At 46.5% G+C, this 13,755-nt stretch overlaps 1 protein-coding gene across 1 annotated transcript in view; it reads left to right on the plus strand.

The window, feature by feature from the left end:
- The first annotated feature begins 380 nt into the window (after nucleotides 1-380).
- Nucleotides 381-13,755, plus strand: part of FBXO10 (F-box protein 10) — a 44,670-nt gene continuing 31,295 nt past the window's right edge. Inside the window, exons 1-3 of the mRNA XM_081844914.1 lie at nucleotides 381-490; nucleotides 6,054-6,644; nucleotides 9,654-10,511. Coding sequence (XP_081701040.1) covers nucleotides 6,060-6,644; nucleotides 9,654-10,511 — 1,443 coding nt within the window. The 5' untranslated portion in view covers nucleotides 381-490; nucleotides 6,054-6,059. The remainder of the gene's footprint in view (nucleotides 491-6,053; nucleotides 6,645-9,653; nucleotides 10,512-13,755) is intronic.

The raw sequence follows: 13,755 nt of genomic DNA on the forward strand, positions 1-13,755 counted from the left end.
TTTGGCTGCTGATCCTTTATTTTCGAGGCTGCTGGTCCCTTATTTTCAAATCTGCAAGTCGACAGCTATGCCTGCCCTATCATGGAAGTGAGTCTGCCCTGTGCACACGTGACGAGCCTGACCCCCGAGGCACCTTAGAAACAACATCGCCAAAGATACACGCGTGTGTGTGTGAACGTGGCTGGGTTTCAAAGACATCGGCGACCCCGCTTCCTCCAAACCAGGCTCCCCCCTCTCCTCCCGCCTTTGCTGCAGCCGATCTCTCTTCTCCAGGACCCCGGCGACCATGTGATCGCCATGATAGAGATCCCGAGGAAATGCTCTCTTCGTGCGCCTCCCTTCCTTGGGAAGATCTCTATGATCGGCGCGGCCGTGCGCGCCGGAGCCGGGGGAGTGGCTCCGATCCCGGGCTGTTTCCAGCAGCCTCCTCCGGGCTCGGCTCGCTGGCGGAGAGGCGCTTTCTCGCCGGAGACCGGGATGCCGTCATAAGGTAACGAAACAAAAGAGCAAAACCAGATCGGGAAACTCATGTTTGGTGGTGTGTTTTTTTGTGTGCACTTTCTTAGCCGGGGTGGGGGGCGCGTGCCCTGCACAGTGCAACCCGCTTGGCTTTTGCAGATCTTCAGGGTCGGCTGCATGCATGGTTTTTCCTCGGGATGTGTTTTTCTGCATGCATAGTTTTTCTTGGTGTGCGTTTTTCTGCATGCATAGCTTTTCTCGGGATGTGTTTTTCTGCATGCATAGTTTTTCTTGGTGTGCGTTTTTCTGCATGCATAGCTTTTCTCGGGGCGTGTTTTTCTGCATGCATAGTTGTTTTTTTCTCGGGATGTGTTTTTCCTGCCCGTGCACACACTTTGAGCAAGTCCCCTCGGGACAGCAAACATGGAGCGGGTTGCACAACGCGCTCACAAAATGCGATCTGTGGATGTTGTCCGGATGTGCTTCTGATTTCTGGGTGGTTTTTGGTGATATTTTTGGAGGGGAGGAAGGCGGGATTTCCCCCCTCCACACAATGGCTTTAGACTTGTTGGCTTCGCTCTTTGTGCTCAGAGCATCAATCCCTATGTTTGAAAACCCGGTGTGCTCCCCACTTGGGGGGGGGGCATTAGCAATGTATATGCACAACGTTTTTAAGCGGTAGATCTGTGCATAGAATGTGCTTTGCAAGACTCACATAAAATGCGTTTGATTAGTATTTTTTATTATTATTAATAGCACAGGAGATAATAGAAATGCAATTTGCAAGCAGATCCTAGGAACCTAGGTGAAATATACTCTTGAGTCGAGTGTGAATTTCATGCTCTTTATTCAGCTCATAGTAGCAATGGATGAAACTTTCCCCAAAACGTCTAGCTATATATACATTATTTACACAATGGGCCCCGCGTGATTGGCTAATTCCGGGGTGCTCCTGTAGGCCAATCAGGTTGCGGATCCACCACCTCCAGAAGCCTGATTGGCTGTTCCTGCAGGCCAATCCGGTTGCTGATTCACTTCCACCTGGAGCTGGATTGGGTGGCTCTTGTGGACCAATCAGACTGCTGCACTCTGGATCCTATTGTTCTAGGATTCAGCTCAGTAGATAACACTAGGAAAATGCTTTATAGTAAACCAGACCAGTGGTCCATCTAACTATAGCCTTGGTTACTGTCCCCCAGCCCTGCCTGGAGATGACAAGGACTGAACCTGGGACCTTTTGCTCTAGCACTGATCCGCCACCCTTTCTTAAAATGTTACCGGGGTTTACCTGCCTTGGAAGAGTCTGGGTGCTTAACAGTTCCCCTACAACAGGTAGATTATGATCCACCGGTACATCACTGGACGTCTTTAGTAGATTGTGGTAGATCCCCACCCCCCAAAAAAACCTTTGGCTCTCCCCAGAAAAGCTCAGCAACTTTGCCTGTCAATAACAATGGGTAGATCACAGCCGGTATTTTTATAATATGAGTACAGTGGTACCTCGGGTTACATACGCTTCAGGTTACATACGCTTCAGGTTACAGACTCCACTAACCCAGAAATAGTGCTTCAGGTTAAGAACTTTGCTTCAGGATAAGAACAGAAATCATGCTCCAGCGGCACAGGAGGTCCCATTAGCTAAAGTGGTGCTTCAGGCTAAGAACAGTTTCAGGTTAAGTACGGACCTCCAGAACGAATTACAGTGGTACCTTGCAAGACGAAGTTAATTCGTTCTGCAATTTTTTTCGTCTTGCGATTTTTTTCGTCTTGCGAAGCACGGATTTTGGAAAAGCTTCAAAAATCACCAAAGTCTTCAAAAACCTCAAAAAAGGCTACCACACCGCGTGCTATGAGTTGTTCCTCAAAGTCAAGTCGCAACTGCACCCCCTGAATGCACGGTTTTAAGAAAAAGGAAACAAACTTGCAAGACAAAGGAAATAAACTTGCAAGTCGTTTTCGTCTTGCAGAGCAAGCCCATAGGGAAATCCGTCTTGCGAAGCAACTCAAAAAACGAAAAACTCTTTCGTCTTGCGAGTTTTTCGTCTTACGAGGCATTCGCCTTGCGAGGTACCACTGTAAGTACTTAACCCGAGGTACCACTGTAGATCACAGTCTCTTGGGAGTTAGACGTGCTAGAGAGAGACCCTGATGTTAAGGAAGCTGATCCGAGTTTTAGTTTGCATTGGTAAAACACTTTTCTTTCAACCCTTAGGGGCTCATGCGACTGTGTGGCCTTTGCTTTCCTCTTAGGCTTAATTAGGCTTACAATTAACCATCTTGCTATACAGTGGTGCCTCGCAAGACGAAAAGAATCTGTTCCGCGAGTCTCTTTGTCTAGCGGTTTTTTCGTCTTGCGAAGCAAGCCCTTTGACGGCTTAGCGGATTAGCGCTATTAGCGCTATTAGCGGCTTATCGGCTTATCGGATCAGCTGATAAGCGGCTTAGCGGCTTAGAAAAAGGGGGGGAAGGGGAAAAAACCCGCAGGAACTCGCAAGACATTTTCATCTTGCGAAGCAAGCCCATAGGGAAATTCGTTTTGCGAAGCACCTCCAAAACGGAAAACTCTTTCGTCTAGCGAGTTTTCCGTCTTGCGAGGCATTCGTCTTGCGGGGCACCACTGTACTTGCAGTTCAGGATAATGAAAGGGTGGGTTTTATTTAGGCACACAGTGTGTATCCAGCATTCGAAATTTGCCAGGCGCATATTGCACCTGCCTGTCGGCCACATGCAACCAAGTGAAGATGCCCGGGTGTCAGGTTGACGTCTCCACCATCTGGAGCTGCATGCCTTCAAGATCCTTGGATTTTTTTTTTCTTTTTTAAGCAGCTACATACAAATTCAATAAAACAGAGAATACAGCACAAAGCAATACATAGTGTTACAATAGCATTTCCAAAGCAGTTCCAAAAACCAGCCACAATGTGTTGATTAAAAACTGGAGGAAACAAAATAGTTTTTCAACTACCTGCCTATATTATATGAAGCAGGTGCCAAATTTCATTTTACACAGATCCTTGAATCTTGACTACTTTCACACGCTAGCAATACACCCTGCAGAATTCTAACCATTACAGTGGTACCTCTAGTCACAAACGCCTCAGGTTACAACTGCTTTGGGTTACAAACACTGCTAACCTGGCATAGTTGCTCTGGGTTGCAAACTTTGCCCCAGGATGAGAACGAAAATCGCGCACCAGTGGCATGGTGGCAGCGGGAGGCCCCATTAGCGAAAGCGTGCCTCAGGTTAACAACGGTTTCGGGTTAAGAGCGGACCTCGGAACAAATTAAGTTCATAACCCGAGGTACCACTGTATATTTTATCTGCACAATCAGAATTGATTTCAAGGAACCAAAACGTCGGATTGAAAAATGCAGATTTTGAGCTGGTCTGGTACCAAAATGGCAACTGGACATTCTGTTTTGGCAACTGCAATTCTGATTTAAGGACCAATTTGGCGCCCAGTTTATATGTCTGAGTTTCTAGCACTAATACAGTGGTACCTCAGGTTACATACACTTCAGGTTTCATACGCTTCAGGTTACAGACTCGGCTAACCCAGAAATAGTGCTTCAGGTTAAGAACTTTGCTTCAGGATGAGAACAGAAATCGTGCTCCAGCGGCGCAGCGGCAGTGGGGGTCCCATTAGCTAAAGTGGTGCTTCAGGTTAAGAACAGTTTCAGGTTAAGTACAGACCTCCGGAACGAATTAAGTACTTAACCTGAGGTACCACTGTATCTGGAGGGTGAAGTGGAACTTATCCCTTTCCTTAATGGTGTTGCATGTGGATCCTGGGAGCTGTTGAGCCATGGGGTGTGTTTGAAATGCGGATACCCCACAAGCCACCACTTTGATTAAAGTGGGACTAATAGCTGCTTTCAGGAGATGGGGGCGACTTCAGTCTAAAAAGCAACTGTGGGGGGAGTTAACGCCTCCTTGCCCAGCACCACCTGCTCTGAGCCAATTTGGCAGCTTTGAGCTTTTTATTTTTTATGTAAAGACATTGAGATGTTCAACAATAGATCTCCTGCGTCATGTGTGGTTTGGCTCTGAATGTGCATGTCAGTGGTGGCCTTGAGGAACTGCTTTTAGCAGAGCCGAGAAACTACAGTATAGCAATTTTCCTCCAGCTTTAAAAAAATAACAATTTCCCTCCAGTGAAGCTAGTGATTCATGCTCTTTTGTTAAGGGACACCCTGACCCCCCATAGAGCGGGAAAAACAAGAAGGGGGGAAAAAAGGATTCCACTTTAGAGGGTGGGGGGTGATAGTTCCCCCCTGAAAAAATGAAAATGAAGGCTAACGGTCAATGAGATCAGAAGGTGATGGTGAAAGAAAGTACTTGGTAAAATTTGTTTGGCAGTAATGGAAGAGAATGTACACAACAAACTGTCAATAGTGTTAGAAACTTGGATAGATAATTTAGGCTCCGAATGGCTCCTTAAACCGTGGTTACAGTCACCAAAATGGAATATCTAGTTGCCATTTTTGGGCAAGACGGCTCAAATCATGGGCTGACTGTGATTGATTATCAGTTCAACATCTGGCTAGTACAAATGACAACCTTGAGCTGGGTTAAGAACAGGCACCCCCAAACTTGGTCCTCCAGCTGTTTTGGGACTTCACCTCCCATCATTCCTAGCTAACAGGACCAGTGGTCAGGGATGATGGGAATTGTAGTGCCGAAACAGCTGGAGGGCCAAGTTTGGGGATGCCTGGTTAAGAACTTTGAGAACCGAAAGAATAAAAGTCTCTTTATCCAGGTACAGTCCACAAAACCAACATAACAAAGACAAAATCACAGGAACCATAATATATTACCAGAACTAGCAAATAGACAAAACCCCCATCAAGGTGCTGTATAATAACAAACAGTTATATTTTTATCTGCACAATCAGAATGAATTTCTGGAACCAAAATGCTTTTTCCTGTGCAGGCTGAGCCTGTTAATCTTGCCAGTTCCACCTACTCCATCATTTTCAAAAGCCATTTACAGTTCTTTGATTCTCTGGTCCCCCATCCCTCATGCAACCTTTGAAAGGAAGGGGCGGAAAAGAAGATTGGGAAAAATTTAAAGATTATTTACAGAAATATTGTAAAATTAATGAGCTTTAGAAAAATGGTGGAAGGAAGTTATATGGCTTTGGCAGAAATGTTATAAGGAACTAGGTACAGATAGATTGTTAATGTATTAAAGGGAAAAAATTAGGTTAGAATATGTTAAGATTAATTATAGGACAGAAAATAGATGAAGATGGAAAGGACTTGCTGAAATAGCTAATTGAAGTGGAATACAAAAAGGGAGGCGTGAGGAAGTCAATGAAACAAGTGAATGAAAGTTAAGATTGAAAATATTGGAAGTGTTTTTAATTGTTTTTGTTTTGCTTTATCAATTTAATGTGTCATGTAGTGTTTTTGTATTTGTTTTTGTATTTTATTATATTGTTATGTTTAATTTCTATTTTTTCTCTTTGTAATTTCTAAACCCTTAATAAATATTATTTTAAAAAAAAGAAAGGAAGGAAGGGGCAGAAAGAGGTGAGCATCTCCTATTAAGTCCAGAGAGTAATGAGTCTTTGTGCCTTGCCGTTCGTAGGTGACGATGGAAATCAATGGCTTGCCACTGGAGTTGTGGCGCCTGATATTGTCCTACTTGCGCCTTCCTGACCTTGGCCGCTGCAGCTTGGTGTGCAGAGCATGGTACGAGCTCATCCTCAGCCTGGACAACACGCGGTGGAGGCAGCTTTGCCTCGGCTGCATCGAGTGCCGGCACCCAAATTGGCCCAACCAGCCCGACGTGGAGCCCTGGTCGTGGAGAGAAGCCTTCAAACAGCATTACCTTGCTTCAAAAACCTGGACCAAGAACAGCCAGGACCTCGAATCCTCCAACTGCTTCTACCTGTTCAGAAGGAAGAAGGACCGGCGCGTCCTTTGCGTGGGTCCTGGCTGCGAGTTCGAAAATCTCCGGAGCGCCTTGGTTTCAGCGTGTGTTTATGACCGGATCGTCCTGTTGCCCGGAGTGTACGAAGAGCAGGGCGAAGTCTTCCTTAAGGTCCCTGTGGAAATTATGGGGAGGGGCAAACTCGGAGATGTAGCTCTCCTGGTGAGCTTCGACCAGCACTGTCCAACCGTGAGGTTATGCAATTTGGTCTTCATGCCGGCTTGGTTCACGCCCATCATATATAAGGTGAGTGCGAATGGGTTGGAGGGCTGTAAGGCTCTCCAGATATCGTTGGACTACAACGCCCATCATCCTGATGACTGGGGCTGATGGGACTTGGAGTCCAACTTGAGAGTCAGTGTGGTGTAGTGGTTAAGAGCGGTAGTCTCGTAATCTGGGGAACCGGGTTCGCGTCTCCGCTCCTCCACATGCAGCTGCTGGGTGACCTTGGGCTAGTCATACTTCTTTGAAGTCTCTCAGCCCCACTCACCTCACAGAGTGTTTGTTGTGGGGAGGAAGGGAAAGGAGAATGTTAGCTGCTTTGAGACTCCTGAAGGGGAGTGAAAGGCGGGATATCAAATCCAAATCCAACATCTGGAGCTACCACCACCTTGTCTACCACTTACCTTTGTGGATTTAGCAGTGAATGGGCACCACTAAGAATAACAATGGGCAATGGATGGATCTGAACCAAGTGACGCAGTCCATTGAAGGTTCTCCTGCTCAGGTTGTAGCACATTGAACGAGAGCTTCACGAGAGCATGATGGTTTCTGTTTCAGGCATGAAAATGTCAGATCGGTCCGGCAGCAAGGGTAGGTTGGGATCATGCTTCAGTCATAGGTTTCTGCTCCCCCCAGGACAGGTAGAAGACCAAGAGTAAACTGGGAGGTCCTGTGCTTATGACTATTACTTTTAAAAATGTGTTTTTATTAAAAGGTTTTCTTGGGTAACAAAGGTACACACAGGTTCTCAGTTTTCAGATCATAGAGTCCTTTGTACAGAGACATTATAGTTGTAGGCAGTATGGGGTTGGGGGGTGAGAGAAGTGGGGAGAGAGGGGAGGAAAAAGAAGTGTGTGGGGGAGACAGTAAAGATCCATTCTTGATTAATAAATTTATTTGGTTTTTCAAATTAGAGTTTTATAGTCACATATCCAACATACAACATAAAAACAAGATTCCAAAGAATCTCCCGGACTTCCCTCCTCCCCTTGGCAGGCCCTATTATTAATCATTTCCTCCTGCATCTTTTATAATCAAATCTTTTACATCTCCCATTATATCCAAAATTCACCGTTAAACTACAAGTGTTATTCCAATCCTACTAACAATTTTGTTTGCAATGGTTTTTAAGGTAAATTATAAATTTCCCCATGTTTCATTCTTTTACATAGTGTACGAGCAGAAGTTTTGTTTTGGCATCACTTGGCATCTTTATTTTTTGCTGGTGGTGCAAGAGATCAGGAATCCCAGGGCATGGCCTGTTGTAGCCGGTGGGTTGCAGCGTGTTTTGTTTGTGTTTGTGTGATGGGAATGCAACTGTATCAAACTAGCCATATCGATTTGTGTGCTGTTGGGGATCAGTCATTGTCTTGTCGGCCTACATATGTAATAAAGGGGAGCCACACTGGGGTGAAGGCATCTTCCTTCGTTTGTCCCCATGCTCGCTTCCATTGGTGAGCTACCTTTCTAGTAGGGCAGCTTCCCATGCAGCCTCCCTTGGGTTCGTTTGGTAATCTTCTTGGGGTCTGTTGTGAAATGGTTTTGTGACTGTGAAATAGTAGTGCAGTCATACCTCGGGTTACAGATGCTTCAGGTTGTGTTTTTTTCGGGATACAGACAGTCCGAAACCTGGAAGTACAGGAATGGGTTACTTCCAGGTTTCGGGCCTCATGCGTGCACAGAATCGCTAAATTGCGCATGCGCAGAAGCGCCAAATTGCAACCCGCACATGTGCATAGAATCATAGAATCCTAGAATCCTAGAGTTGGAAGAGACCACAAGGGCCATCGAGTCCAATCCCCTGCCAAGCAGGAAACACCATCAGAGCACTCCTGACATATGGTTGTCAAGCCTCTGCTTAAAGACCTCCAAAGAAGGAGACTCCACCACACTCCTTGGCAGCAAATTCCACTGTCAAACAGCTCTTACTGTCAGGAAGTTCTTCCTAATGTTTAGGTGGAATCTTCTTTCTTGTAGTTTGGATCCATTGCTCCGTGTCCGCTTCTCTGGAGCAGCAGAAAACAACCTTTCTCCCTCCTCTATGTGACATCCTTTTATATATTTGAACATGGCTATCATTTCACCCCTTAACCTCCTCTTCTCCAGGCTAAACATGCCCAGCTCCCTTAGCCGTTCCTCATAAGGCATCGTTTCCAGGCCTTTGACCATTTTGGTTGCCCTCCTCTGGACACGTTCCAGTTTGTCAGTGTCCTTCTTGAAGTGTGGTGCCCAGAACTGGACACAGTACTCCAGGTGAGGTCTGACCAGAGCACAATACAGTGGCATTATTACTTCCCTTGATCTAGATGCTATACTCCTATTGATGCAGCCCAGAATTGCATTGGCTTTTTTAGCTGCCGCATCACACTGTTGGCTCATGTCAAGCTTGTGGTCAACCAAGACTCCTAGATCCTTTTCACATGTACTGCTCTCAAGCCAGGTGTCACCCATCTTGTATTTGTGCCTCTCATTTTTTTTGCCCAAGTGCAATACTTTACATTTCTCCTGTTAAAATTCATCTTGTTTGTTTTGGCCCAGTTCTCTAATCTGTCAAGGTTGTTTTGAAGTGTGATCCTGTCCTCTGGGGTGTTAGCCACCCCTCCCAGTTTGGTGTCATCTGCAAATTTGATCAGGATGCCCTTGAGTCCATCATCCAAGTCGTTGATAAAGATGTTGAATAAGACCGGGCCCAAGACAGAACCCTGTGGCACCCCACTAATCACTCTTCTGTGCAGACATGGCGCTGCGGGTTGTGAAAGTGATCCGTGCGGGAGTCCACTGTAGTATTAATAATGATGATGATGATAATAATAATAATAATAATAATAATAATAAATAAATTTCTTCTTCTTCTTCTTCTTCTTCTTCTTCTTCTTCTTCTTCTTCTTCTTCTTCTTCTTCTATGGCACCTATCTGACTGGGTTGCCCCAGCCACTTGGGCGGCTTCCAACAAAATGTGAAAAACACAATAAAACATCAACCATTAAAAACTCCCTGAACAGATATTGATCTGGTGTCATTCTTTTTCTCTAGACAAACTCGGGCCACGTCCAGTTTGACAACTGCAACTTTGAGAACGGACAGCTTCAGATCCATGCCCCGGGCACTTGCCAAGTTAAATTCTGCACTTTCAACCAGTCCACCATCAATTTCCACAGCGTCGCCATCTGCCTCCTGGAAAACTGTGAGTTTGTGGGCAGTGAAAACGCCTCGGTGACTGTGGATGGCTGCCCATCTGTGGACAGGAACTGGGCCTGTAAGCACTTGAGCACATTGGCCAAATCCTGCTCCGCTTCGCTACAGACGCCGGAGCCACAGACACATTGCAGCGCATCAAAGATGGAGAGCCGGGGGTCTCTGCTGACAAGCGTACGGACCTGTGAAATTGTGGTGGGTGGGGACCCTGGCAACGTGCTCCCTGCTTCGCACCCTCCAGCAATGCCAAAGAAAGGGTGCGAGAAAGGGAGCGATGTCGCTGGGCATCTCCAGGGGGCCAACAAGGAGGAGGCTGCGACAATGGAGACGGATTCTAGCGACAGCGAGCTGAGCATGAGCAGCGAGAACGAGGAGGACGACGAGTCGATGTGCCGGCTGCCTTACCAGGCCCACAGCCTGAGTCACATGCTGGCCAAAGTGATTGACGGCAGGCCTGAGGCCGACGGCTTGGCGGCGCTTCCGAGCGACTACGAGCTGAAAACTCTGCCGCAGGAGCTTCAGAAAGACAAGGAGGCACAGTCTCTTGCCAACGCCATGCAAGGATGCCTCGTTCGGAAGTGCCTCTTTAGGGATGGCAAAGGCGGTGTCTTTGTTTGCTCCCAGGGGCAAGCGAGAGTGGAAGGGAGCATCTTCCGGGATTTGACCTATGCCGTGCGATGCATACAAAACAGTAAGGTGCCGTACAAGATGAGGAGCAAAATCTTGCATGCCTGGGTTAAGTCGGCAGTAGTGTTCAGTTGGTTTGGGATTTCCTTTTATAGGCAAACATTTTATAACAACCTTGAGCTTCACGCCTCTTAATAGTTGGGGATGTCGGCCTCCTAATTTATGTCGTGACTTGGAATAATTTATGCCTGCCGTTCCTCCCTAAGGAGATGAGAGCGTTCTGTGCTGGAAACAGTAGAACACCGCAGAATACAGTCAGACCTCGGGTTGAATATGCTTCGAGTTGAGCGTGTTCGAGTTGCGCTCCGCGGCAACCCGGAAGTAATTGAGCGCGTTACTTCCAGGTTTCGCCGCTTGCGCATGCGCAAATGCTCAAAATGATGTCACATAGAATCATAGAGTTGGAAGAGACCACATGCGCAGAACCGGCGAAAATGACACGCGCATGCGCAGACGTGCTGTCACGTTTACCACTAGATGCGAACAGGGCTCCGGAACAGATCCCGTTCGCATCTAGAGGTACCACTGTATAAGAAAAATGGTAGAAAGCAGGAAAGCAGCAGCAGGTCAAGTAAGCTAAGATTAAATAAAGGACCGATTAAATAGGAAAGTTTTCACCCAAACAGAGGCAGCAAAGAAGCCAAGAAGAAGAGTTTGGATTTGATATCCCGCTTAATCACTACCCTAAGGAGTGATAAGCCAAATGGAGGTTGAATTGTAGAGTTGGAAGGGACCACAAGAAGCATCTAGTCCAACCCCCTGTTATGCAGGAATCTTTGGTCCAACTGGAGCAACCCAGTCAGTTGGGCAGGGTACAGATAATAAAATTATTATTATTATTATTATTATTATTATTATTATTATTATTATTATTACAACGTGGGAATCGAACCCACAACCCTGAGATGAAGGTTCTCATTCTCTACCGACTGAGCTATCCCTCATCAGTCTACTTTAAAACAAGTAGGCCAGTAATTCTGCCATCTGTATAAATTATACAGATTAAGATAATTCCCATGAGTATTTATTATTTTTCTCAGATGAATTCTTCAACACTGTTTTTGCTCTTTTTTTTTTTTGTATACTTCTACTAGTTAGGGAAGGGACGCGGGTGGCGCTGTGGGTTAAACCACAGAGCCTAGGGCTTGCTGTTCAGAAGGTCAGCGGTTCGAATCCCCGCGACGGGGTGAGCTCTCGTTGCTCGGTCCCTTCTCCTGCCAACCTAGCAGTTCGAAAGCACGTCAAAGTACAAGTAGATAAATAGTAAAGTAGATAAATACCTTTCCGACAGAAAAAAGTAAAGTAGATAAATACCTTTCCGACAGAAAGGTAAACTGTGTTTCCTTGCACTGCTCTGGTTCGCCAGAAGCGGTTTAGTCATGCTGGCCACATGACCCGGAAGCTGTACGCCGGCTCCCTCGGCCAGTAAAGCAAGATGAGCGCTGCAACCCCAGAGTCGATCACGACTGAACCTAATGGTCAGGGGTCCCTTTACCTTTACCTTACTAGTTATGGAGAATGGCAAGGACCAGGATATTTGAAGGGTATTGACATGCCAAACCTACGACCATTGAGAAACCTCTCCCGCCTCTCCCCTGGTTTCAAGTCACCAGGTGTTCATTGCCTGTACACCTGCAGGCATATCATCATCACCAGAAGGTTTCTTGCTTTCTTTAAAACGAAGCGGTAGAAATGAAAACAGAAAACAGGAGTTTGTAGGAAAATTAATTTGTGATTTCCCCACACTTCGCTTTCAAAGCATACCTAAAGCTTGCCCGCCTTTTTTGCCAGCCCCTGAACCAGAAAGCTCATTTGAGCGCTTGGTTGTGGGGTGCATTTAGTTGTGGAGGCCTGGACAAAGAGCAGATTTCACCCAGCCACCCTCCTTGGAAGTCAGAGATCAAAATACGGAGAGATTCTATTTTCAGTGTTCTTATGGTAAGGTAAATGTATGAATGCATGTCCCCACTGCCCTGATTTGAAATTGGTTGGTCTCTCCGTACAGCTTTCACCATGCTGGAACTCAGGAGTGTGTGTCAACCTGGACCCACCCCCAGATGTTGGCAGTCCAGAACATCTGGAGGGCTCCAGGTTGCTGAAGGTGGGTCATTCCTCAGAGAAGGGGGCTCTGGGGAGAAAGGCAGAGCTGTGGGAGTCCTCCTTGGTTGCCGTTCCCAGGCCAAAGAATTCAGAGGTCTAGCCAAGGTAGTTTTGAAAGGGCTTGGGAGATGTTATGTGAATTGTAATACACAATTTATCGTGCCTGCAACCATTTATGACTAGGTCTTAAATCCTGCGTGTATCTCTTCAACAATCTGGCGAGCGTGGTGCTGCTCCTTGCTTAGCAACCTTTAAAAAGGAAGCCTTTTGTGTAGGGAGCTGTTGAGATTTTAGGATCCTAATTATTCAGAGACAGTGGCCAGGATATTGGCAGGAAAAAAGGGTATGGAAAAAAGAAACTGGGCCACGTTAATTGCTTATGCTGCACTCTTCATCCATGAATGCTTTGCTGCAGGGCTGGCTGACCGACTTTTTTTGGGGGGGGGACTGAGGGCCACATTTGACCTTTGCCAAGCATCTGAGGTCCACAGGGGATGTGGCCACCCGCACACTTGCACACACATTTTCCCATGCGCGCGCACACTCACGCAGCACTCCTTCCTTATTTAATTATTTAATTGTGACAAGGAGGAGGGGGTTGTTGACCCATCCCCAATCTGATGACTGGTGAGGGGGCCATTTGCATCCCTGTCAGGGTGCTGGGCTGGGCAGGCACCCATCTCCCCCCCCTTCTTTCTGCCGCTTCCAAAACAGTAGAACTGTTTCCTTGGAATCCGTTCCCCCAGGGGGACAGCGGCTGGGGGTCTGCCGCTTTTTACAACAAAGGTGTTGAGTCGTACCTTGATGGCTGACAAATTTATGGTAGCATAAGTTTTTGTGGACCACAGTCCTCTTCATCAAATGCATGAATTGTTATCCTCAGTTGCAGATATACCCGTGGGTTGTGCTTTCATCTTGGGGTGCGCGTGTTACAAGCAGTGAATTCAGAGGGAAACAAAATTCAGGAAATATAGTGATGATTGCATCATTAATACCAGCAATTCTCGAAACAGTAGTAGACGATGCAGTGATCCTAGCACCAGTCAGCCAATTAATGCATGCAGCGTGGTGAAAACCTGTTGTCCTGATTCAGTCCAGAACTGATGGCATTGAATTTCTTGATGAATTCAGCGGTTCCATATCACAGTCTCCC

This window comes from Podarcis erhardii, assembly GCF_964252035.2.
Source record: "Podarcis erhardii genome assembly, chromosome: 17".
NCBI classification, from domain to species: domain Eukaryota; kingdom Metazoa; phylum Chordata; class Lepidosauria; order Squamata; family Lacertidae; genus Podarcis; species Podarcis erhardii.